The 27704-nt window shown below is 40.9% G+C and overlaps 1 protein-coding gene across 1 annotated transcript in view; it reads right to left on the reverse strand.

Annotated features, from left to right (window-relative positions):
- PPFIBP1 (PPFIA binding protein 1) overlaps positions 1–27704 on the reverse strand; it is a 172047-nt gene that overhangs the window by 47717 nt on the left and 96626 nt on the right. Inside the window, exons 4-5 of the mRNA XM_053554060.1 lie at positions 13852–13950; positions 9576–9781 (exon numbers count right to left, since the gene is read on the reverse strand). Of these exons, the coding sequence (XP_053410035.1) occupies positions 9576–9781; positions 13852–13915 (270 nt within the window). The 5' untranslated portion in view covers positions 13916–13950. The remainder of the gene's footprint in view (positions 1–9575; positions 9782–13851; positions 13951–27704) is intronic.

Raw genomic sequence — 27704 nt, forward strand, 5'->3', positions numbered from 1 at the left:
ACTGCCAAGCAGAAAATAGGAGGCTGCAATTTGGTTCATTTACCTCAAAATAGGTAAGACAGGCACGTGAAGCATTTAGGTGTGTTTTTGCCAAACTACATAAGAACTTCTTATCAAGGAAAAAATAATGACCCCCAAGGAACAATGGCGAGTAATAATCTTCACTGATGGTAGACACACACCCAGGAGCAGGCAAAGCATGGTGGGTGTGCAGTAGATACCAACTGTTTTCTCTTCCCCAGGAGGCTTAAACAGCCCACAAACGACTCCCCCTGGAAGGGCTGACTAGCCGTGCCTATCAGCATTTTGCTTTCTATCTTAAAACCCATTAACTCCTTGGGTTTTCCTTGTTTTGCTCAGCTCCTGGGCAGAGCCTATAGATCATTCTGTACCCTCCCTAGCATCTGGTTCATCTGCATACACTGACGCTCACTGTTTCTTCCCCTTCCTCTGATCCCTCCAGCCTTTTAAATACAATTTGGGTGTAGTCATGCATGGTATAAATGCCAGAGGAAGGAGAAATTGAGAAAGAAAGTATAGATTTTTTTTTTCTTGGCTATCATATGCAAGTCATGAAAGAAACATAAAAACTGTCATTTTGAAGCATATTAAGTATATGTGGTTTTTAATAGCTTTTAAAAAGTTTATAAAGCATATTACATATAAAATATGTAATCCCAACAGATTTCCTGATTTTTTATTCAAATACTGTAGGAATAAAAGCCAGCTGGAATCCAAAATAGTTAAACAGGGGCCCATCAGAGTTCAATTTAAAAAAGCAACTAACACCTCCGGATTTAGAATCAGGAAAAAACACAAACTGTCTGTCCTTGCTGCCTGGGGCATACCTAATGTGATGGTCTTTATTTTTTCCAGAATTAACTGATACTGTTATACTATTAATACTTTTCCAAATACTGCAGTTTCCAGTATGAATTCTTAGACTAACAAAAGTCATGTGCTAGGAAGGAAAACGAAAAACATAGGGCTTCACCAAGAAGAAAATTTCAGGATGTTTCTTTTAAAAGCTTACGCACACCGGATTTATTTTCCAAGAGGCCACAAAAGAATCGGAAGCCAATGTAGTAAAGGAGCCATTCATATTAGGAGCAGATCAAATTCTTAACATCGGCTGCTGGACCACATACCTACACAATTAACACAATATAATTAATTCTGCTCATGTTGTGAACTGGAGTGCCCAGATTTAAATTACAAGTATTATGAAGAATCTGATGGAGAGCCTGGAGCACTTCCACCCCTGGGTACTACCACAATAATGAAATGCACAGGACTTCTTGAGGACAAGTTGTTGTTTTTTTTTTGGGGGGGTGGTGGTGCAAAACTCAAGGTATCTCCATCTTAGAAAGCACCAAGACAGCCCCTAAACAGCTGTTCATTTCTCATTTTGATGAGGAACATTAACAGACAGCAGTTTTTAAAGTCCCATACAAGCCATGTTCAGAAACAGATACATTTAATTAGACAGAAAACAACAACAACACTTTTTGTTCAGTGAGAATAAGAAGTAAAATCTGTCTTTTGTCTGATTGGAGGCAATTACAGCCCGATCAGTAAGGATTTCTCTCACGGTATCACGTATGATATGGAAGTGAGAGGTTCCAAAGCCAGGGCTTCAAAATTCTCCCCAAATAAAAACAAAGAGTGAAAACTGACCCCAAATGAGCATACTTGTGTTTTTCAACTATCTTGATATGGCCAAGTACTCATGTCCGAGTACTCGTATTGCTCAAAGGTAGTTCCAGTGTTTTTTTTAAACATTAAAAGTTACTAAAGGAACATATAGAAAAATTTAACAGTCACCAATATTACATAATTGTGCTAAGTAGGCAAAGCTTTTTGCTATCCACGAGGGTTTATTTATATTTCTGCCACATTTGTTACCTTTGCATGAAGCATGTTGGAGGTAAATTTGGCGGGTAAATACAGGGTCGCCTCCATTCCTCCTCCAGTTCCCACGCTCTACCCACCAGACCACTCAAAACCTTCCAGATGCGGGATGCTCTCTCACACGCTAATGTTCCCTCCGCACAGACCGTCTTCCCCACCCTTTCCTCTCCTTCCTCATTCCTTCAGGTCCACTTCCATCAGGGCTTGGTCTATGAGGTCTTCCTTGAATTAACCATTTACTCATACGCCAGTTACAGCATTTGGATGAACCTTCGTTCCAGTAGGCGTCACACTGAATGGACCAAGATTCAACTTGCCCCCACACACACGTTCCCCTTTGCTAACACTCTGTATTCTTTGTGAGTAGATTTGTCTTTGAGTCTGACATACAGTGGGTGCTAACTAATGCCTGCTGAAGGCACAATGACAGTTGTTTAAAAAACATGGGTTGAATAAAAGGATAAATGCATGTTTGGTTTTAACCTGGCCTTCTTGCTTCTCAGCAAAGCTTTCATTCATGGCTCCTCTGTGATCTGGTAGAGAAACTGTGACTCATGGCTGACCTTTAGACTAGCTCCTGCTCCTCAAGTTCATAGTCTATTTCCCAACATGTTTAGGAGGTGATCTCAGTCTTTTTAATGGACAGTAGCTGGGGCCATTTTGCATGAACTCTCTCTGACACTTGCTTCTTCGATGCAGAATATTACGCATTGCCTCTTACATCTTACCTTCCTTCCTTCCTTCCCTGCTGCCAGTCTTGGGGGAACTGAGTCTTAACTGCTTCCTAAAACCCCATCATGCCCCCTTTGCTTTGGCCTCTTTCTTTCTTGTTTCCCCAAGACCTATACCTACTGCCTCTACTTACTATTCTCAGTTTCTTCCTCTTAATGAGCTTTTTTCCATTCTCCTTTCCAATTCCTACCCCCAGGGTGTGTGGCCACCACTCTACTCCCCTCACATTCTCTCTGCTTCTATAAATCCATCTTTCATAACCAGGTCCCACCCCCTCCTCCTTTTAGCGTGTCATGCTCTTCTACCCCTCTACTGGCGTTCCTTCCGTATCTTGTCTTCTTCTTCTTCTTTTTTTTTTTTTTTTAAGACAGAGTCTCACTCTGTGGCCCTGGGTAGAGTGTCAAGGTGTCATCATAGCTCACAGCAACCTCAGACTCCTGGGCTCAAGCAATCCTCTTTGCCTCAGCCTTCTGAGTAGCTGGGACTACAGGTGCCCACCACGATGTCTAGCTAATTTTTCCATTTGTAGTAGAGACAGCGTCTCACTCTTGCTCAGGCTGGTCTCAAACTCTTGAGCTCAAGCAATTGTCCCACTTCAGCCTCCCAGAGTACTAGGGTTATAGGGGTGAGCCCCAGCTCCCGGCCTCTCTGTCTTGTCTTCAATGTCACAGATCAGTATGATTCTGCCATGTACAGTTGACTAGTAATTTTATGTGAGTTGATCACTTATTCCTATTTTGTCTTTAATTTCTTTTGATTATTCCACAATCCTTATAAAGTCCAGAGCATGTAATTTAAAATGGATTCAGGTATAAACTCTTGAGTCGATCTGACTTCCAAAGCATTAAAGACCAGCCTAGATTACTTAATGCAAAAATCCCAGAGTCGCCTTCCAAATAGTTCGTTCTCCTTCAGCTCTGGGTGCAAACCCTTACTGACCAGATTTAATCCAGCTACAAGTTCAGGTCAAAATAGGAATCAAATTGGCGTCTCAGCAATACAGTGTCCAATAACCAGTGGGTGTGGAGCTCGACTATAACATAGACACTTTGATTTAATTAAAGAACTATAGTGTTCACCAGGTTTTCCTGACATGATGGAGAGAAAAATGTGTGTTCACCAGCTTTTCCTGACATGATGAAGAGAAAAATGTCTACACGGCTTTATTCCTTATAGAATTATAGAATCCTAGAGCTAGGCAGGGACCTCCCTGGGAAACAGGAATTGCCTGAATTCACAAAGCAGGTGCACACATAATATGCCAGTGTCCACCAAGGTGAAAACTTTGCTTTTCATCTTTTTATATCAATTTCCTTTTAATTATCAAGTATTATAAACAATCAAGTATAAAGATGTAATAAATGATAACATTTTGCCTTTGTGCCTTTTTTAAAATCTTTTTATTATGGAATATTGCACATATATGTAAAATAAGAAGCTGGTATGATGAAACCCCATGTACTCACCATTCAAATTTTATACTAAGCTACCAATTCACAGTAGGTAGAAGTCTTTTGCCCATTATTTTTGCTGAAAGCATCATGTCGGGTTTTCCTTTGACTACCTGAGTTCTACTGATCTGCATTAGTCTACCACTTTCTTGCCTGTTCCCCTCATCTTCATTTTGCTTTCTTCCTTTTTCCTGGGCTCTGTGTCCTCTCTAAACCTAAAATCAACATATAAGTAGCAATTTGCCACAATAATATTTATTTTAGAACACAGAAACTCTTTTGGAATGAAACATTCCCAAATCAGAATGGTAAGTACCTAAATTTAAACAGGGAAAAGAAAATCAGTCCTTTTCATAAGGACAGCAAATGTGAAAAGTTGGATTAGTATAACTGCATAAACACACACACACACAAATCCTACCCAGTCAATACATTTATTTCAAAGCTAGTTCTTAAAACAGTCACCACAATCTTGACTTCAGAATTCTGTTTTTTTAAAATTCAATATCAATGGCTGGGCACGGTAGCTCACACCTGTAATCCTGGCACCTGGGAGGCTGAGGCAGGTGGATTGCTTGAGCTCACAAGTTCAAGACCAGTGTGAGCAAGCGTGAGACCCCATTTCTGCTAAAAGTAGAAAAACTGAGGCAAGAGGACAGATGGAGCCCAAGAGTTTGAGGTTACTGTGAGCTACGATGCCATGGTACTGTACCTAGGGTGGCAGTTTGAGACTTTGTCTCCAAAAAATAAATTAATTAATTAAAATAAATTCAGTATCAAGAAAGGAAAAATAAGCTTCAGTCCATGCAATCTCCTATAATTGTTATCTCCAGCTACCAAAAAAATATTTACAAAAAGAGTATTTCATGTCCTAATAAACATTACATCTCTACCACTGCATGCAAACACTACAGGCCTGCTCTCCAGTAGGCACTGTGCTGGGAGGACAGTAATACTTGATTTCTTCAGCCATGAACAGCACAGCCATAATGCATTTGGGTCCAACACCAAATTAAGGCATCTCACACTCTACTGTCCAAAAAGCCAAAGAACATGATACCAACAATGCTGGAAATGAAGCTGCCAGGCAGAGGCAGTACTCTGCTCTCCAGGCCTCTCACCGGAGGTGACGAAATAAGGGCTCTGCAGGGAGGAGAGGGGTACGTGTTCAGAAGACAACGTCATGCTGGTCCAAGTTACAGGCATACTCCAAAGTCCCCTGACGTACAGCAGGACAGAGAAAAGAAGGCTCCAGTGTCCCCAAAAAGCTAAGCCCCAGCTGCTATCCTAGTAGAGTAACATATTCATTAATTCATTCACCCATCATTCATTCACTTACTCAATAGTGAATAAATGTTGAAAGCCACTTATGGGTGACAGGATACAGGGACCCAGCAAAAGCCCCTCTCTTCTACTTGGGAAAGGTGACATGAGGTCGATCCAGAAACAACGTTGTCCCTATTGTTATTGTTGCTTACTCTTTCTTAACTCGCTTTCCTGAAGAAACAGAGAGATCTCTTTTCAGTCAATCCTGACAAATACCAGGAACCCACGACTTCATTAAAAGTACAATTGTTACCTCTCTCTGTTGAGAGTTCTACTGACTTGGTCCATTTCTTTTCCTGAGTCAGTGCACACATGGGAGTTTAGCAGAAGCCTAAGGGGGAATCTGCCTTAGTTTTCGCTAAGATAACTCAGATAGCTGTGATTACACAGGAAGATAAGATCTCAGGATGTACCTTGTTTGTCCAAGCCTGAGAAAACATTCCCTGGAGGGACACGTGAAGAGCAAAGCTGGCCAGAGCACAGAAGGGATCAGAGGGTGATGGGACAGGCCTGGCCTGTGGGGCTGGGGTCAGGGACTTGCCAGCAGCAGCCCTGCAGAGAACAGGTCCCATGGCTGAACTCTTTAAACTATGAGCATTTTAATTTTTACAGCAACTTTTAAAAATACACATTTGCAATTAATACTAATTTTTTAAATGCAAAACTAAGATGCAAATGTTTTAAGATGATTTAACAGGTCAGACGTCGGTGAGGAAGGCCTCATTTCTTCCACTTACAGTCTCTTTACCTCACGAATTACGATGCCTGTTCTGGAGTTGTTATTGTCGGTGTTTTCACTCACTTTGTGAAAACTGTATTGTCGTCATGTTTGCTGACTCTGAGATAGCCTCATAATTAAAACTGCCAAATGATCAGACACTCTTAGGGATTTCATCCCCTGATCCCCTGTTGATGTGGACCAAGGTCACGATCCTCAGTTTTGCCTGTTCAAAAAACATTATATGAATGTTTTAAGGCAACTGATCAAGTTGGGCCTAAAACAAACAAAAAGCATTCACTTGGCCCAAATAATTTTCTTTTTGCCCTTTTAAATCTGGAGCTTGACAAAGCATTAATTCTCCCTTATTAATATTTGTGTTAACACGTGATAACATTTCACAATCAAAATAGGATTCTGCTTCAGTAACTGAACCAATATTCCTTACCTAGATTGTTTTTAACTACAGGAGACAAACTTCAGAGTCTTAAAAGAAATTTGTTCATTTGTAGAAAACACAGCTATAGCTATACCATCAGAACAGATTCATTCTTATAGATTTACAATCTCTTCACTGCAACAGGCTCCTAGTACTACTTTTCTCTCTTCTAACTTCTGATCCTATAAATAAGTAAATAAGGCAGCAGCAATTGGTAGGAAAGAAATAACCAGCATTGTCTAGCAAAGCAGGGATCTCCCGGCCCTGGGCAAAAGAGTAATTACAGCTTCAAATGCCCAGCTGCACTAATGAAAAGATTAGTACTAGACTTAAAGTGCATGGACTCTAAGCTGGCCATTGGTAAACATGAACAAAACCTTAATGATGTAACTGGTATCAGTTTTTCTAAAATATTACAGAAACTTCTCTGCAGTCTGAAAAATACCTGTGCTCTTTTGTCGTGGGGAGTGAAGTATGCATCAGTGATTTATAACCTAACTCCTGTTAACTGGACCCAGTGCTCTTTCCTACTGCAAGGGGATCTTGTTGAACATTTTCCTTTACTCTCTACCATCTACTCTTTTTGACTAGCCTTCTGCCAGGTGTGTTGAGAAGTCCTCAGCATAGACTGGCTCAGGGGATCCTCACAGCCCTGGGTGGCAGGAACCACCATCTTATAGATAAGGAAACTGAGACACGGAACCTAAGAAATTTTCCCAAGGTCACATGGGCTTCTAAGAGATTGAGCCAACATTAAAATTCAGGTCTCTCCAGGGAGCCTGTATTTGTAATTGTCTGGATACCATTCTGCCTTCTTTACCATTATTGCTTTTTTTACTCTAGAACCTCTTTTATTTATTTGAGCAGTTCCCCCATGTACAATCTAAAGAGGGTATTTGCTAGCATTCTAAATGTTCCTTCAATTTTAAGATGCCATCAATTTTTATTTTTTACTTTCAATTGTGGTAAAATTTACCATCTTAAGCATTTTTAAGGGTATAGTCCAGTGGTACTAAGTACATTCACATTGTTTTGCAACCCATCCCGATCATCCATTTATAAAACTCCTTTGATTTGCAAAACTGAAACTCTGTACCCCTTAAATATCACTTCCCCATTTCCCTCCCTCCCCTCAGCCATCATCATTCTACCTTCTATCTCTGTGAATCTGACCACTCTAAGTACTTTATTAATGAAAAAGGAAAGAAGGGAAGGAGGGAGGATTGATTCCAGCTGTATTCCAATGTTAAAGTCATAAAACACATCCCAAATTCTTAAATATTAAATGGGAGAAATCTAACATTATCTTCAAGTAATTAAATTATAAGCCGAACGCCCTCTACTTACTGGATTCTCAATGCTGGTGCAAGTTCCCTTTGGATCTAAAAGTACAAAGCTCACCGTCGGGGGTATGCAGGGACCACTCAGCCCACACCTGTGCCTTATCACCCCAAACACCCATTCCTGCTCTTCCCTTCACGCTCTGGCCTTTGCCCCTTGCCATCTTTCCTCTTTCGTACCTTCATTCTCTGTGTTTGCGAAAACATACTTAATGTGGAAAATTTGAGGTCAAGATGAGGGAATACATCTAAGTAAGTTAGATATAAATAACATTTAACAACAACAAAAACATATTCAGGAGTCATCATCACCCCTTTTTATCCTTTCCAGAAATACTTTAACAGGATGCATCAAGCATGTGTTAACAGAAATATTTTAGACACATGTCAAAAAGTTAACCACAGGTACTCTTACAGGTACTACAGTGCGACTTGTGGATGCCAGCAATGGGTGCTTCTAACAACAGCAAATTCCTTTCTCGCTACGTGCTAAATAATCAGACCAACATGGAATAAAGAAGGGGTGAGATAGGATGCAAAATGGGTGAAGGAATATGCCAGAAAACACCTGATTTCAGAGCATAAGGCAATCCCCAAAGAAATCAGCAAACCTGGACCCTTAACTCTCAGGAGAAGCTGGCAGAGCAAATACAAAGTTTAACAGTCGGGCATCGTGTGTTTTACAAGGAAAATATCTCCAGCTGCCCAGGTTGTGTAGCTGTACCACCACAAACGTACTCAGTGGAGAGGTAAATTGGGTGGGAACATAAGAAGATCTAGCACAAGACTGACTGGGAGCACTGGAGTTTGGGTCACATCACATCAAAACAGGATGCACTATCTAGGCGCCCAAAGCAAAGAGCTTCCATTTCTATCACAGATGCAAAAGCAGATCTTGATTGTTCGTACTATTTTCACTAGATTTTATACAAACACAATTAACTCATAAGCAAATACTGAAAACTGCCCTTTAAAACACTACATAGCACCTTTCCTGTCTTCTCCTTTGAACATATATTTGTAACATTCTTTAGATTTTGTGTGGTCATCACATATTCAAACCATGGTAATGATCACTGTGCCCAGAGAAAGGATAGCTCGGCCACGTCATCAATTTTTGAGAAGGAAGCCTAGAAAGAGGCCTTGTTCAGCGAGTAACAACTCAATGTTAACTAGAGACTAGAATTGAAATGATTGCCAGAAACCACTAGATGGCGCTTCATATCAAATATGCTGCAAACCTCTATTGCTTTTTGAAGTGTCTTTATGACTCTTTCCATTTAGAATTGCCACTGTCCTTTCCAGTTAACAGTTAACTTCCCACTATTACTGAGAAAGCATCTATTATGTGCAAAGTTCTTTCTCTTATAGAACTATTTGTTGTAAGCCACAGTAGGCCATTCAGGCACAATCTAAAAGCCATTTTTATGGGCAGAAACAGGTAACCTGTTGATACTCGTAAAATGCAGACTAACAGCAATTTTTGAAAGGTTATCCTTAGAATCAAAATGGAAATCGAATCTCTTGAGGGATAGAACTGGAGTGAAACTATTGTCCTATGAGTCCTTTATCTTGTTTTAATCAGCTATGCTATGTTCTCAAATTTTGGAATTAGTGAAAGATTCACAACACAGTGTCGGTGACATGCAGACATCTACCATTTGACTCTGAAGCCACTCAACAAGCGTCTCTGCGGTTGAGTCTGGGATCTGGCATCTCAGGCCCTCCTTCTCGTCCGCCTCCATCATCTCTAACAATCCACGCAGGTCTTCCACGAGGTGCAGAGCACGCAAGCTTCCCATGAATGGAGAAGTGGGAGACTGGCAATCAAAAATCCCATTGGAATACTCCAGGGCCTTAGAACCTAGGTTAAAGACATATCAGAGAGAGGCAACGGGATTTATATTACATAAAATACCAAAGCGGAAGGTGATAAATCATATTCAGGAGTAATTAAAACAAGGAACAGCAAAAAGATAATTCAATCACTTTAGTCTCTCTAAGTTATAGCGATTTGATGCAAAAATAAAAAATTAAGGTAAGAATCAATGGTCCAATACCCACCAAGGAGGCCAGTTGTGTGGTACAGAACAATAAAGAGCCTTGTGGGCTTTGGTGTGAGGTTTGTTCCCAAAAACTATGGACAAGATGGCAGATGAGTTCAGGTGGAGCCATGTGGTCCAGAAAATACAAAGTTTACAGACGAAAATGTCTTCGAAAATCCCTGAAAAGGATTTACACTGAGGTGCAAATTGTGTAGCACCTTTTCAAAGGTAAGAAGGATATCTTGCAGTCAACTTACCAGAATTTGATCTCTGGAGTTCATAGACTTATATAGGTGCATTTGTATATGTGTGAAGCACATGTGTCTAAACATTTTTCCTATGCTTTTGTTCACAGCCTGGCATCAAATGCTCTTATGAATATCAGCCTTAAGACATAGGATTACAGGCTGGATGTAGTGGCTCATAGCTGTAATTCTAGCACTTTGGGAGGCCAAGGTGGGAGGATCACTTGAGCCTAGGAGTTTGAGACCAGCCTGGGCAACAGAGTAAGATTACCATCTCTACAAAATATAGAGAAATTAGCTGGCCATGGTGGTGTACATCTGAAGACCTGTCTACTCCGGAGGCTGAGTCAGAAAGACTGCTAGAGCCCAGCAGTGTGAGGTTGCAGTGAGCTGTGATGATGCCAGTGCACTCTAGCCTAGGAAATAGAGTGAGGCCCTGTCTCAAAAAAAAAAAAAAAAACCCAAAAGTTTTGCACCCACTTTTTTTCCTATTCTGTATAGGAGAAAACATTCTACTACTTTTAAATTCACACAACTGACCCACAGCCCATTCTGAAAGCAGTCATATATACCTCTTCATCTCTTGATTTTTACTTTCTGTTCAGCCAAACACACATAACTACTTTTACACTCACTTCTCAGTCACTATGATAGGCTACCTCCTCACAAGTTTGAAGGTCCTGCGATCGGATCATACCCACAAAACAATGTGGGAGTTCTCTCCCCAGCCGATCTGGCTTGATCAATCCAACTATGAAAACACAAATTCTCTTTCATCTAGTCCATTCCACTGACCTTCCTCCTACTGGACCACCTGATTTAGACCAGTTATCTGCCAAACTATAATAATGGTCACTGCTGATACACAGGCACAGTACAAACTACATCAAAGAACCCCCTGAATCAATCTCCTTAGGACTCCCGTAGGCTGAGATAAAAACTCAGAAAAATACACTGGAAAGAGTAGGTCAGGGGGTGGGAGGAACAGAAGGACATTAAACCCCAGTCAGGCTGTGGTGTTCTATTCCAGATGTTTTAATCATTAAGATCACCTGATGATATAATTAAATGTACTCACGTCCATGATGGGCCCCTCTGTTAACTCCCTGTCACAAAACAAGGTGGGCATAAGGAGAGATGTATATTTAGAAGAAGGTCCCAAACATTTATAGTCATTTCTCTTCCTCTTCCTTTTACCCCATTTGAAGAGTTACTGGTGTTTAATCTGAGAAAACAGAAACCCAGGTCCTACCTTCCCATAAAGCTTCTCACTGATTTAGTCTGAGGCCGAACCCGGGGGAATCTTTGTTTTTCCTAATAACTGTAACATTGGTCTGAAGCCCTGCTGGGGCTAAGAAACAAATACACTAATATAGTAGAATATATAAAATATAGAACTTTCAAATACTAGTCCAGAAACGTCATTTCTCTCAACTAGAGTTTTTCTAAGAGTTTAAAGGCCCTGGTAAGAGCCAAGATTTGGTTCTACCCTGTTTCCCCGAAAATAAGACAGTGTCTTATTTTAAGGTGTGCTCCCAAAGATGCGCTAGGTCTTATTTTCAGGGGACGTCTTATCTTTCCTGTAAGTAGGTCTTATTTTCGGGGGATGTCTTATTTTCGGGGAACAGGGTAGTAATATTTCTGAAGTTATGACAGAATAAGTTCATATTTTTTCTACAGAACAGTCCTCCAATTGGTATTTGAACTGTGGTTCATTCCCTGAGCAAGAAAATACTTTTCTAGATTAAATGCAACCAGTTCCTTACCAGATTTGGTTGCCTTCACGTCCGCCTCCCCTAGACAAGTTTTAGCTCACCAAGAACTCTTTGAAAATGGTTATTATAAGAACTGAATGTAATACTCTAATCTACAAAGGAGATCAAACTGAAGTTGGGTCTCCAGGACACATAATAAACTACGGTATGCCACTTCCCTCGGGAGAAAAAGAACCTCTTGAATAGGATAACACTTATGGTGTCTTAGAACCCTGAAACAGAATAAGGTCAAATTTATGACTGGAAAAAATGAGCAGGTGGGGCCAGGACAATAGAATCCAGGGGTAGCTCAACTGCACCCTGCCCTTGGCCAGCAGGGGGTGACAACTCCACCTAATAGTCCATATTCAACCCTCTCCTTGTTGTAATGGGTTACTAAATACATAAAAGCACCTCTCTTGAGACAAAATACTATGATGTGGGAGGAGACCTCGAGGGTTCCCTCTGCCACGGTGTGAGACAAAGATGGTTTACCACCTTTGCTGTGGTTTTACGATTCAGAACTGCTGAAGGTCCTTAACAAGGGAGCGGTAGGAGGAGATCTGTGTTTCAGAAAGCAGATCCTGGTGGTGTTGAGGATGACGGACAGAGCAGGAGAACCAGAGTCTCAGGGACGTCAAGTGGAGAGGTTGGTTAGCCATAGCAGAATAATGGTAACTCAGAGTAGATTTTAGAGATGATAAAAAGGTAGAATCCGGGAGGAGGCAGAATTGATAGAACTTGATTAGCTAAATGGGGAACCTGAGGGACAAAAGTGTCTAAAACGTCTTAAATGTCTGGCTTAGGAAAATGCATGGAGGGTTACGAAATGAGTTGAGATAAAGACCACGAGAGAAACTTCCGAGGAAAGATAATGAATGAGCTCAATGTTTTAAAGGATGATGATGATGCGCTTAAGCGCAGGACATTTCAAGGGAGGCATCTGGTTGGCAGTTAGGAATAGGACTGGGAAGCTTAGCAAAGAATTGGGAAAGTAAATAGATATAAATTGAATAAGGGAGACAAGGTGATGTGCACCTGAAGTCCCAGCTAAGTCCCAGCTCCCAGGGTGCAGCTAAGTCCTTGTGCCCAAGGCTAAGGCACAAGGACTGCTTGAACCCAGCTGCAGTGAGCTGTGAGTGCACTTATGAGCAGCCACTCCACTGCGGTTTGAGCAACACAGCAAGACTTTGTCTCTTAAAAAAAAAACAAAAACCAGAGGCCGGGCACAGTGACTCAGTCCTGTAATCCAAACACTTAGGGAGGCTGAGGTGGGAGGATCCTTTGAGCTCAGGAGTTCAAGACCACCCTGAGCAAGAGTGAAATCCTGTCTCTAATAAAAACAGAAAAATCAGCCAGGCATTGTGGTGAACTCCTGTAGTCCTAGCTACTCAGAAGGCTGAGGCAAGAGAAATGCTTGAGCCCAAGAGATTGAGGTTGCTGTGAGTTATGATGATGCCACAGCACACTAGCTTGGGCAATAGAGGGAGACTCTGCCTCAAAACAACAACAACAAAAATAGATGCGAGAGTCACTTATGGAAAGTGAATGCTGCATTGAAGGGAAAAGATCAGAACATTTACGGATTTTGAGTAGACAGTGTCCCTCAAAGTTTGGTCCACAGACCATGTACACCAGAATCACCTGAGATGCAGATTTTTTCTCCTTGATCAGAGATACAGAAGTGGAATTTTAGATATTTTAAAGTTTGAGAATAATCTGGCAGAAAATCGACAAGAGAAACAAAGATAAAACCATGGGCAGCTGGCAGGCTCTGTAGAGAGCCATGAGATGAAAGTAAGAGAGTACAGGTGATAAGAAAGCCGTGATGACAGGGCCAAGTGAGGAGAGCAAAGGTCAGGATTCCATCTTCCAGAGCAAGCAGATTACCTGCTATGATCCCATCCATCTGCTCCAGTGCCGCAGCCAGCATGTCACTTGCATCACTCATCATTTTCTTATTTGTCAAGGGCAAATTCCAACCTAGATCTGAAAAAAAAAAATGATGTCATTAGAGCCTTTAAATGACCATGCTTGCAAGTGGGTTTGCTAATTCAGCTTCCAGTTAGAACTCCAGTTAGCAGTCAAGCATGGAGAGAGAAACTCCAGGTTGTAAGCCGGGGCCAATCGGCCGTGGCACAAGACCACATGCCAGACCTGCAGCAGTTCATAAAGAAGACTCAGTTTTTGCCCTTGAGATCTTTAAAGTCCAGTAGAATGGTTTTCGTGCTGAACTCTAGTGCTCCAGGACTCTGTGAAGGGGACCAGGGATGGCTATGGAAGCTTGTTGGGGGCATGTGTGGTGCTGGCTAGAAAAGACTCTTTCTCCCTGTACCAGCCCTACCAATCTCTGCTCTTTTAATCAAACTTTCTTTCTTTCTTTCTTTTTCCCTTTCCCTTTTCCCCTTTCCTTTCCTTTCTTTCTGCATAAGGGTTTACTTTATGATTTATCTAAGAAAAGGATACACTAACATATATATTAAACACACACACACACAAACCCCAACTGGTATTCTGTAATATAATTATACCTATCACTTACTAAGTGCCTATGGCAATTCTTACATACTTATGTGAATTATCCATAATCCTTAATCATGACAACCTACAAAATGGATAAATTCATGTCCATTTTATAAGTGAAGATCAAAGATGTCAGATTTTTGCATGGAACACAGCAAAGACTAGTTTTTACTCTAGGTCTGTCTGATTTCCTGGATAATACTGGATTTCTGCCTATTTGATTCTATCTGAAGGACACGTTCATGCTGAAATCATGTCACAATCTACTCATTGTATTAAAAAATACACTAGGGTGGTGCCTGTGGCTCAAGGAGTAGGGCACCCGTCCCATATGCTGGAGGTGGCAGGTTCAAACCTAGCCCCGGCCAAAAACCAAAAAAAAAAAAAAAATACACTGAAGTTTATGCTTGCAAGACATGTTATCAACTGACAAGAAAAAGACAAGGCATGTGATTTTCAGCATTAACACATGTTGGGTACCTGCCTGAGCACCCATGGAGATTCTCCCATCAGACTTGCTGAAGGCTCTTGCTACCCTGCAGACACTGAGGTACAGTGACTACCTAGAAAGAGGGGCACACTGTCCAACAGAGACCTTTGCCCTCTGCTTCCACGCAGCCAGATCTCACTTAACACTATTTTCACAAATATATTTATAGTTCTGGTATCAGTTTCTTGGATCAATTCCCTACTACACATTCATTCTAACAAAATACCATAAAATTACTGTGAATTATTGATTTTAGAGTAGTTTCATCTAAGAGCTTTCTAGAACTTCACTCACTTCAGAAGGTATCAAGTCTAAGTGCCATTGTACGTGAAAACACTACTACACAAAAATGCTCAAGACACACGTTTACAGTTACCCAACAACCCAGGAATCAACAAGCTGTGTTATCAACTCAGGGGGTTCTAAAAAACTGACTTGCATACTCAGCCAGTGTACGGTCCAAAGAGGTAGGGGCATACATTTAATAGCCACACTTCAGGCTGCAAGAAGGCTCAAAATGTGCAAATTGAGAATGGAAAAGAGGAAGCTGAATTTCATCTATTTGTAGAGGTAAAACAAAGAGACACACCAGACTCAGCTATGAACGTGGGACACCAGTAAAACAAAGTAACGCATTAGAAAAACACGCACCATTGGGCGGCGCCTGTGGCTCAGCGGGTAGGGCGCCGGCCCCATATGCTGAGGGTGGCGGGTTCAAACCCAGCCCCGGCCAAACTGCAACAAAAAAATAGCCGGGCGTTGTGGTGGGCACCTGTAGTCCCAGCTACTCGGGAGGCTGAGGCAAGAGAATCGCCTAAGCCCAAGGATTTGGAGGTTGCTGTGAGCTGTGTGACGCCACGGCACTCTACCGAGGGCGATAAGGTGAGACTCTAGTCTCTACAAAAAAAAAAAAAAAAAAAAAGAAAAACACACACCATCTCACTACATTAGAAAAACAAATCCATCTTTGTTAACAGCTGTATTTTGTGAGAGCATAAACACTTTTTCAAGTATGCCAAGTAGTTATCTATTTCTTCTCTGCTCTTCAAATGTTATGTATGAGTTGAGGGTATGAGACAAACTAGTCCAGGCTTTTCAAAGTAGTGAAGAACCAGCTTTTATGAGATTTTCCAACTCATCAGAAAACAATCCTTTGTTTAACATAAGAAAAATCTGATGACAATGTTACATTACTATGAAAGTTCATAAATGCTTACTTTCAATCTCTGCATTTATCACTGAGCAGCCTACATGTACTAGTAGGGAAAAAACAGTAAATGCAGGTAACAAATATATACATAATGTTGCAAATGCGGTAGGTGGTAAGGGGGCGAATGGAGAATAAGGAGGTCCAGTATGGAGGGCTTTGCACATTAAACAGGCGGCCAGGGAGCAGTGATGGATCCAAAGGCCAGCAATCTCTCTCATGAATTAAAAGTAGTCAAATATAGGTGGTCTACTTCAGTGATACTCCCACCAAGCAGCAGAGTCACTGCCAAGGTTTTGAGTTACATAATAAATGCGAAAGTCCTGACTATATTACTAAAAAAAAAAAAAAAAAAAAGAATTGTGGTTTGATAATGATGGAACAGATATCATTGGATAACACTGTCCCCCAGGTAGTGATTCAAAACACCAGATGAAATATAAAAACATTACTTTCCTTTTCTTTTCTTTTTTTTTTTTTTGTAGAGACAGAGTCTCACTTTATCGCCCTTGGTAGAGTGCCGTGGCCTCACACAGCTCACTGTAACCTCCAGTTCCTGGGCTTAAGTGATTCTCTTGCCTCAGCCTCCCAAGTAGCTGGGACTACAGGTTCATGCCAGAACGCCCAGCTATGTTTTGTTGCTGTTTGGCCGGGGCCAGGTTTGAACCCGCCACCCTCGGTATATGGGACTGGCACCCTACTCACTGAACCACAGATGCCACCCATAAAAACATTTCTTAGAGAAATTGGAGAGTGAGGAAAAGCAGGTAGAAACTGGAGGGAATTTAGTTTTTAAGAAAAGGGCACCAGCCCTGAGCGCTGGCTCACACCTGTAATCCTAGCACTTCAGAAGGCCAAGGCAGAAGGACTGGTCTAGGCAAGGAGTTTGAGGACATCCTAAGCAAGAGGGAGACCCTGCCTCTACCACAACCAGAAAAAATTATCTGGGCATTGTGATGTGCGCCGAGGAAGGAGGATCGATTGAACTTGGGGGTTTGAAGTTGCTGTGAGCTAAGGAACTGTGATGACACCACTGCACTCCAGCCGGACAGTGCCCTAGAGTTTCAAAAAAAAAAAAAGAAAGAAAGAAAAGAAAAAGAAAAGTGAACCTAAAATGGGTAAAATTCACATTTATACAGCTTTAACCTGTGGGTACCTCCAATCCATGTGATGCAGAGGGGCTAGGACACCTGAAGAAAACTGCAATCTTATTGGCTCAAAATGTAAAATTCTTACATTAGACACAAAAATGTTTAATAATAATTCATGGCGGACTGTGATAAGTGACAATGCAATCTACTAAAACTATAAAATTAAGAGATACAAATAAAAAGCCAACAGAGTTCATAAAGTTGAATATTAATAAAATCTTTAATTTTTTTGGCCAGGGCTGGGTTTGAACCCACCACCTCCGGCATATGGGGCCGGCGCCTTACTCCTTTGAGCCACAGGCGCCACCCCTAAAATCTTTAATTTTATTTAATACAAAAGATGTATTAATAGAAGAAGAACTGTGGATAATGGGAGAAAGAAATATCAAAAGCCAAGATAGTAGACATAAACCAAACCATATAATTATATTAAATATAAATGGAATAAACAGCCTAAGAACCAGACATCTTCAGAATAGTTTTATAAAAAGAACTATATGTTGTTTAAATATGAAGAAATATAAAAGGATGAAAATAAGAAATAGCATGCATATAGTAAGCATAAGAAAGCAGAAGTCAATTTTTTTTGAGTGGATATATGAAGAAAAAAACTACAAATCAAATATTACTAGAAGGAAAGAGGGATATTTTATAATTGGTAAGAGTTAATTCATCAATAAGTCATAACATGCACAAGAGTTTTTGCAACTATTAACAGAGCTTCAAAATACATTAAGTAAATGCAGATAGAATTAAGGGAGAATTAGATAAATTAATTCACTATATTTAACAAAATGGTTAATATGGTTGAGGTCTACTGTCCTGATATTTTTTATTGTTTGTCCCATCTATTATTTGTTCCTTCTTTTCAACCTTCTTTTGGATTAGTAGATGAGGTAGGGAAAAAACACACATCAATAGTCTCAGCTACTTGGGAGACTGAGGCAGGAGGACCACTTGAGCCCCAGAAGTTGGAGGTTGCAGTGAGTTATGATGATACCACTGCTCTCTATCTTGGGCAAAGGAGTGAGATTCTGTCTCAAAAAAAAAAAAAAGAAAGAAAGAAAAGAAAGCCGTGCAACAAACAAAAAGCCCCCACAAAATTAAAAACTCAGTAGGATAGAACATTTGAGCAACATTATCAACCATCTTGATTTGATTCTATTTACAGAACAAAACACCCCAATTAAGAAGATACATTCTTTTCAAGTCCGTATGTTATATTTACCAGGATAAGGCATGTATACAAGGCCACAAGTTTCTATAAATTTAAAATTGATTTTAAAGAACTACAAAGAAGAGTAAGAGTCACAATGTGAAGTGGCAGAGTGCTAATGCCAAGAACAGAACGTCCATATTTACTAAAATTCTGCCTTGCACATAGCTTGAGCTATTTTAGGGGCAGCCTAATTTAGCAGGCATCTGTGTTGATAAAGATATGTTAATTTTAGGGCTAGGTCAAAGTATTTTTAAAAATGAAAAGGCTAAATAAAAAGCCTTCAGCTGCAGTAAGCTGTGATGACACCATTGCGCTCCAGTCTGGGCAACAGAGTGAGACCCTGTCTCAATAAATAAAAAAGCTTTCAGAAAACCCCATGTTCTCCATAAACTTTCCTATACCCCCAGAAACATTTCTGATAGGAAGTTCCCTGAGCTTCTTCACATAATTAATATAAGGAAATATTATTCTGACATAATGAAGTAAGAGTCCATAGTAAAAAGACTGAACAAATGAAATGTCCAACATTATATTGCACAAAATAAACCAGGGGTCTATGCACTGTATGATTCCTTTCATATGCATGAAATTCAAGAATAGGTCATCTGTGACAGAAATCAGAACAATAATTATTTATAGAAAATGGTGAGTGAAGGATACATCTTCTGTTCAATATATTGATTGGGTTATTGGTTATATAAGTTTATACATTTGTACAATTTCATCAAACTAAGCAACGATCTTTAAAACGTGTCAGGCACTAAGAATGCCAATCCCATTTATTATAAATTCTTCATTTTAACTACGAAAGAATCATTAGTGACTGGCTAAATATTGAAAGCATAAAATTCATTCAAAGCCTATTCAATCAGGAATTCTGTTTCTGTGGCAGATGCTCTCGGTGCCTATTTTCACACACACCAGGCCAACTTCTGAACCATCCAAGTTATCAGGGAGCCCTCTGCCCCTGCACGTGGTGGTCTGCAAATGCCAAGAAATGAACAATCCCCGGGAGCAGTCATGGAGACTTTAAATACCCCAGTACATTTTCTTCTGATTCATGTAATCCATAGTAGTTCCCGGAACTACCCAGAGGATTAAGCTCCACTCAGAGTGGTCACTTGTTTGATAATGTATCATTTATCAGGTTTTCTTTCTTTTATTCCCAAACGTTTCTCTGTCTTTTGTAGAATTGCTTTTTAAATAAACCTTTTATACCTGAAAAACCAGGAATGAAGGTGACAGGTAGTAATCAGAAATAAAATCACATTAAAAAAAAAAAAGAACGAAATCAACAGACAGATGAGAACAGGTAGGACACACATGGACCTATAATAATGATTTGTCACAAACCAAGGATGAGGAATAATACACGTGCCTAAGGTCCAAAATAAAAGCTGCAGAATAGCCGGGTCCCTTTATCTTCATCCTTTGCTTGCCCAGAAACCTGCTGATTTACTTCTGGATTTTAAAAGGCTAACGTACACTCCTTGGAATATTTGCCCAAGGAAAAAGTACCAAGAAATGTAACTACCAAAACAAAGGAGCGGAGCTTGAGTTCAAAGTCACAGTTCAAACTGAAGCAGTCCCTTATTCCCTTCTTTATTGGGTGACATCAACAGTGAAGTGAAGCTCTGTTTGCAGGAGTCCTCAGTCTTGTGGTCTCTCATCCCAATGGCTTAATAAAAATAAACTTAGGACAGTCTTAGAAAAGTAATCTCTTGGGGGATAACATTCATATAGTAAGGAAAAAAAAAAAAAACACCCAGGAGAAGTATGCTCAGGGTTTATTTCGAGTTTGGTCAGGACCCATTTAGAATGGATTTAAACGGGGTAAAATACTGGGGAAAGTTCCAGCCGTGGGTGTGGTGGTGAAGCCGTTGGCAGGACACCATCATTTTTTTTTGCAAGGTTGCTGACTAACTGATGTTTTAGGTCAGGCTCGCTGCCCAGGCTTTCTGTGAGAAGAAAAGAAAGACTGTAAGAAAATTAGCAAGTTTGTTTTAAACTTCTGTGAGAAGAACATCTGTCCTAGCTTTCTCAACTTTCCTGAGGTAAAGTGCTAGGGCTTGTACGTGAACTTTCAATTCCTTGCCCAAGACAGATACAGCTCACTGAGATTAAAACACTTAAAGAAGAAACCCCTTCAGAGAAAGAGAAAATGTTTCCATACATTCCACGAGGTTATCGGAGTGCCCTATTAGGCTGTGGTCATCAGGCAAGTAGAATATATTTTCACACTAATTGCTCACACGTTTCTTACCAGCTTCAGCCCCCCACCCCCCACACACACACCAAGATGCCGCCTAGCGAAGCTGATCAATGACACAGTGATTTCCGAAGCGGGTGACAACACAATCGTAGCAAAGAAAAGCTGTCTTAAAAACAGGAAGACTAAAAGGGAGTAGGAAGAACTAGTAGGTCAGGATCACCTGCCAGCTAGTCAGAAAAGCAAATCTTTGGACCCCACCCTAGACATAGTGAGTCAGAAACTCTGGGCCCTGGAGTCTAGGGACAGGCCCAGGAACTGTGTTTTCACAAGCTCTCCGGGTGGCTGTGAGAGGCGCGCTCAGTCTCTATGCAAACACACAAGAGGCCTGTCTTACCTCTTTAGGATAAGAAGTCCCACCCAGATGAAGTGGCTACCAACGTAAATATGGGCAGAATTCCTGCCCCCCTCCCCATGCCTCTGCTCCTTACTTTTGATCCAAAAATAACAGCTTTGAAGAAGCAAGTCAGGTTTTAACTTGAAAAAGCTCTCCCTTTAAACCTCAACTACCAAGTCCTCATGTCTGCAACATTTTGAGAGATTCTTACATACAACCCTCTTTGCTTCGGGTTCTCTGCTACATGTCTGTCATCACTCCATTAGGCCAAACCCTTCTTACTTCTAATCTGTTCTAGGATCCTTAGAAAATTAATTCAGAATCACTTGGAAAGAGCAACATGGTAATAAATGTGGGGCGGGGGTAAGAGAGGTGTTGGTAGTAGGGGTGACATCTAATGTTACAACACACACAATTTTTTTTTTTTTTTTTTTTTAGAGACAGAGTCTCCCTGTGTTACCCTGACTTAGAACTCCCAGGCTTAGGCGATCTTCCCACGTAGCTGGGACTACAAGCAAGTGCCACATATCAAAAATGAGTCAAACTATAAAATATGCATAGTATTGGTGACATAAATGGAAATTTGAACACTATGTATTTGATAATTAGGAATTATCAAATTATTAATAATACTTGAGTCCTCATTTTTTCAGATATTAATAGTAAAATATTCATGGATAAAATGATATGATCATAGCTTTAAAATAAAATAGAAGGGAATTAGGGAAAAGATACTGATGAAGACACAATCAGCCATGAATTAATCATTGTTGAAGTTGAACGGTTAAGTGTTTGGGGGTACACTATACTATTTTTTTTTTTTTTTTTTTTTTTTTTTGAGGCAGAGTCTCTTGCCTCAGCCTCCCAAGTAGCTGGGACTACAGGCACCGGCCACAGCACCTTGCTATTTTTAGACTCAGGGTCTCACTCTTGTTCAGGCTGGTCTGGAATTCGTTAGCTCAAGGGATCCACCTGCCTTGTGGGATTACAGGCATGAGCCACCATGCCCAGCCTATTATACTATCTATAGTATATAGGATCAGGGGTCCTCAAACTACGGCTCGCGGGTCACACGAAGCGGTGTGATTGTATTTGCTCCCGTTTTGTTTTTTTACTTCAAAATAAGATATGTGCAGTGTGCATAGGAATTTGCTCATAGTTTTTTTTTAAACTATAGTCTGGCCCTCCAACGGTCTGAGGGACAGTGAACTGGCCCCCTGTTTAAAAAGTTTGAGGACGCCTGATATAGATACTATAGCCTACTCTATTCTATCTATATCTTTATATGTTTGAAGTTTTCCATCCACATATTTAACTATAGGATTTTCAAACACCTTTGACCATCATACATTGTCTTAGATATTTTCCTATCCACCTCGAGCATGCTAGGGGTTCACCAAGTATTTACAAACCAAGTAATAAAATATTTGCTATTTTAACCAGCCACACAAACGTACTCATTCTGAATTATAAAGCAGAACACAAAAGAGAGAGTATTAATGACAGTGCATTAGTAAAAGTCACTTCACTTTTTCGCTAAAATGAAATGCCACAAAATGCAAAGAGGTAAAGCTGATAAAGCAAATAAATGAAACAGCAAGAAAAATAGGGCAAGGTGAAAGGAAATGAGCCTTCCAGCTCTCTGCTACTGATATTTTGTAATGATAACCAGAATCGAGTTGATTAAAATGTTCATACAAGAAGCCAATATCCTTTACTTCTTGGGTAAAAGGATGTTGTTGTTATTGAAACACTGATGTTATTAAATTTGACAGCCTTGTGGTAAGTTGAAAGAATGCCCATTTTTTTTCATATCTCCTCTTACTAGCTGTCATTATGACTACATGGAGAAGTTATGAATTTGAACAAGGTCACTTAGTAAGTGAGATTTGAGGGCAAAACCCACGTTGCTTCCAAGTATGCCTCTCACTCATGCAGTAGACTATTTATGGAACAGTTACTACATCTTGTTAGGGTCACCAAACTTGACTTTTCTCGTAAGCTTCCAACCCGAGCTATGAACTACCTGCAGGTCACCCCTGCTGGCTCCCTGCTCTCTTACACGTGCTGCCCCTCCCCTGCCTGCACCACCCTTCTCTGTCCTGGGACACACACTTTCAAGATGGTGCAGGCATCCTTTCCTCGAAGGCCGCATGACCCGCCTCTCTCACAGCATCTTAGAATGCCTCCAGGAGAGCCCTGTTACCTCCTTGACTAAGCTGTGAGCTCCCTGAAAACACAGGCTGTGTTTTTGATCCCTGCTCACGTAGTGTGGCAGACATCAAATGTCCACAGTATGATGCTAGGGCCCAGGGGCTCCTCAATCACACATACCTTGATGTCAAAACTATTCCAGATCCTATAATCCCTGTTTTGGCTAATGGGATCATCTTATTCCTATAGCTGCAGAAGCCATAAACCTATGTCCTGACCATAATTTTTAAGATAAATTTGGATAAATGTGATCGTTGCTATCAGACTTGTTATCCATCATCTTAGAAAGTGAAATTTCATGCTCTTCAAGGTGTAGGTGAACCAAATTTCATGTAATGCTTCAGAATGTTGTTCACAAGAGTTTGCAAACGAATTGTTTCCAGTACGATAGGGGAGTACTAGAGGCCTACTTCAAGTGATTGTTCCATCCGCTCTAACCCTAACATGACCCTTCACCCCACTTTTTTTTTTAGTTCTCTAAAACCTATAGACTCATCTGCCTCCCATTTTCCCTCCAGGCCCACCACTTAGCCTATGCTGGGTGCTTGGCTAAGAGAAGACAAGCAGTTCTGGGATATGTGCACCCTAAAGAAAGCAGGAACGGGGAATCCCTTCTCAAAGCGCTGATGGGAGGAAAAGAAGAACAAGTTCCTATATACAAGCACCCTCTGAAGGATTGTAAACCATGGGCTACAACCCCTAAGACTGGAAAATAAGGAAATAGAGTTATTAGATTGACATCAGCATTTACTCGAATAAAATAGAAAAAAGGGTATTCCATAAGAAGTAAAGGATACGTATTATTCTGTGAAAATTCTGATTTGGTTATACACACAGAAACCTGCAATAAACATTGATTGAGGACCTTCAATATGCCAGGGACTAGGGGGAGAAAAAATGAAAAGCACAGACCAAGAAAAGCTAAGCTCTACCTTTAGGTGGCCAACATTCCAGTGGTCTCAGTGTGTGCACACACGTGACTGTGTATTACATTACCACATAAGAAGGTATATACCAGGCCAAAAACAGTTCTAAAACACTGCTCTGGGCGCAGTGGCTCACACCTGTAATCCTAGCACTCTGGGAGGCCAAGGCAGGTGGACTGCCTGAGCTCATGAGTTCCAGACTGCCCTGAGCCAGATTGAGTCCTCCTCTCTAAAAAAAAAAAAAAAAAAAAGCTGGGCATTGTGGTAGGCACCTATAGTCCCAGTAACTTGGGAGGCTGAGGCAAGAGAATGGCTTGAGCCCAAGAGTTTGAAGTTGCGGTGAGCTATGACACTACAGCATTCTACCAAGGGTGACAAAGTAAAACTCTGTCACAAAACAAACAAAAAAATCCCACTGCTTTAAAGTGGTTCTGTTTAGACTGTAGTCTGTGGACTGCAGCTGGTCCACAAACTGTTACTAGTCTATCATGAGGTAAGTACAGAAATTGAGGATAAGCATTTAGAAAATTTCACAGCAATTTGCTGCGATGCCCAATTATGTGATAATTCTGCTAGCAACACAATTTCATTTTTTTAAATTGGATTTTACAAAATAGATCAGTCCACGATGGAAATACAAACTGGTTCTTCTCCAGAGATGGTCTGAGACGATCTGCTGGCCGGGTGTCTTGCGAGGAGGTATGTGATCCTCGGAGTGGAAATCGCAGCCAGGGCCATGAAGAAGGGGTAACACGCAGAGCGAGAAACCTCCAGCCCCCGGGGGACGAGGTATAGGTCTGTCCTCTTTCCACAGGTAAAATGATGAAAATAATTAAATGGCAAGAAAAAAACTGTTAGCACTGATGATGATGAACAACTAAATTCAGAAGAGGTGACACCAAAACCTTTCTGGTTGTATAAAATTAACGTGAATTGCACTCACACACTTGAATTGCTTCCATCTCTCATTACAAAGCGTCCTGATCAGCAGCAAAGAGAGTATCATTTCTATTTCACTGTATTTTAATTACAGCAATAAAAGCTACACAATTTGTATTAAAATTTCATAGTTTGTCCTTCACACAACATGGCTGAAAACTCACTGTGTTAATAAACTGGAAGAATCTTGTCAGCGTACCAAATTGATGGTGAAAAGTGGGCTAAGCCACAGTTTTGTGGAGTAAGGTATGTTTTCATAAATAATTTTAAAAACTGAACAGTTTGTCTTGTAAGTAATTTCTGCTGGTTTCCATTCAAGTAGGTATCAGCTACACTCTTGGTCATATAGTAAGAGCAATGCCATGTTCTTTGCTCTTCTACCGTACATGCTCCTGGCCAGAATCATCATTACAGATGTGTTTTCAGCTGTTGGAGAAGAAAAACGGACACCAGAGCCCTGAAACTATACAGTTGAAAGCACAAAAGATATTCTTAATATTGTTACTTATAATTAAAATATTTAAAGACATAGAAATTTTGTGCAATTAGTGAGTACTAAATCAAGTCAATCATGGGTAATACGTGGGTCATCAGAAAGTTTCCAGATTCACAAAAATCAAGAAACATAAAATCCATGCAAACAGAAACAAAGCCCTGCCAGCAACACTAGCAAGTCGACCAAGTTGAAACCTGCATGAGTGAATCAGAAAGGATGCTGTCAACCGTGTTTCTTGGAAGTAAAATAATGGACCATCACACAGTCCATCTCAAAATTTTCGTAGTGACCTACATATATTGCTCCTCCAGTTACTTACATTTCAGTTCTGAGTGAACAGTGCTAATTGTTGCAGTGGAGAATGGGCTTAAGAGGAGATGTAATGAGAGTCAGTAAAACAAGGCCAAGAATTATTGCCCAACCCAGGGGTGGGTAAACTATGGCAGATAGGCCGAATATCGTCCACAACTTGTTTTTGTAAAGTTTCAGTGGAACACGGTAATGCTGTAACAGCAAAGCTGAGTAGTTATAACCCACAAAACCCAAAATATTGATCTGGCCCTTAGCAGAAAAAGTTTTCAGCCCCTTCCCTAACCTCAGGAACACTTCTGAAAAGTAAGTTTTCATAAATAATTGTAAAAACAAAACAGTTTGGGGGTGGCGCCTGTGACTCAGTGAGTAGGACGCTGGACCCATATACCGAGGGTGGTGGGTTAGAACCCAGCCCGGACCAAACTGCAAACAAAAAATAGCCAAGCGTTGTGGCGGACGCCTATAGTCCCAGCTACTTGGGAGGCTGAGGCAAAACAATCACCTGAGCCCAAAAGCTGGAGGTTGCTGTGAGCTGTGATGCCACATCACTCTATCAAGGGTGACAGAGTAAGACTCTGTCTCTAAAAAACAAAAGTTTGTCTTCTTGGTAATTTCTGTTGGTTTCTATTTCAATGGGGTGTTATCTTACCCCATAGCTACTGAAGGCACACAGATTCCTCCCTCTCACTCACTCACTGATTGATTGAGAATCTATTACGTGCAGGTTCATGTGCTTCTAAGTGATAAGGTAAAGCAGTGAAGGGAAGAAAAAAGGAAGGAGGGGGAAAAGTAAAAGAAAAGTTATTACGCTGAAGGTGCATATATGCTTTTTTTTTTTTTTTTTTTTTTTTTTTGCAGTTTTTGGCAGGGCCCAGGTTTGAACCCACCACCTCCAGTGTATGGGGCCAGCGCCCTACTCCTTTGCGCCACAAAGAGTGGCGCAGGAGTATATATTCTAATGACAAGAAATCATAAAAAGTAGCTTAAGTATATGCATAAATCTATGGGAACAGGAATAAAAAAAAAAAAAACATTAGTTTACTACCCACCAGGTCCTGCTTTCAGTGCTTTTCATATATTAATTCATTGAATCCACACAAAAGCCCCATTGACAACAGTATTTACTCCTGCTTTACACATACTAATGATAAAACTGAGGCACAGAGTGGGCGCCAAGTCAGCAGCTGGAAAACAACGTGAGGCCAGACAGGCTGGCTCCAGAGCCCACGCTCTTAATTATACGTGTACATTGTGCCAGCTCTGTGTGCAGAAAGGGAATGGCAGGTGTCACAATTGTTAATATGATAATCAGGGAAGGCCCCTCTGATGAAGTGACACTGATCAGAGCCCTGAAAGCTGCGAGAGTAGAAAGTCACACGAATATTTGAGAGCAGCTTCCAGTAGAAAGAACAGCAAGTGTAAAGGCCCCCAAGGAGGGTGAGCTTGATATATTTGTTATCTGAGGTCAGTGGACTGGAAGGCAGTGAGCCAGGGGACCAGCAGAGACTGTGGTCCCAGCGGCACCGAGGACCTGGCGGGAGCAGCGGGAGTGGTAGGCATGGTGGGAGTGGTGGGGTAGTAGGACCCAGGCCTCACAGGCCATGGAGAGGCTCTGACTTCATTGACTGTTGAGTTAGGAAGCCACTGAAGGGTTCTGAGC

The sequence above is a fragment of the Nycticebus coucang genome, chromosome 12 (genome assembly GCF_027406575.1).
Source record: "Nycticebus coucang isolate mNycCou1 chromosome 12, mNycCou1.pri, whole genome shotgun sequence".
In the NCBI taxonomy this organism is placed as follows: Eukaryota; Metazoa; Chordata; class Mammalia; order Primates; family Lorisidae; genus Nycticebus; species Nycticebus coucang.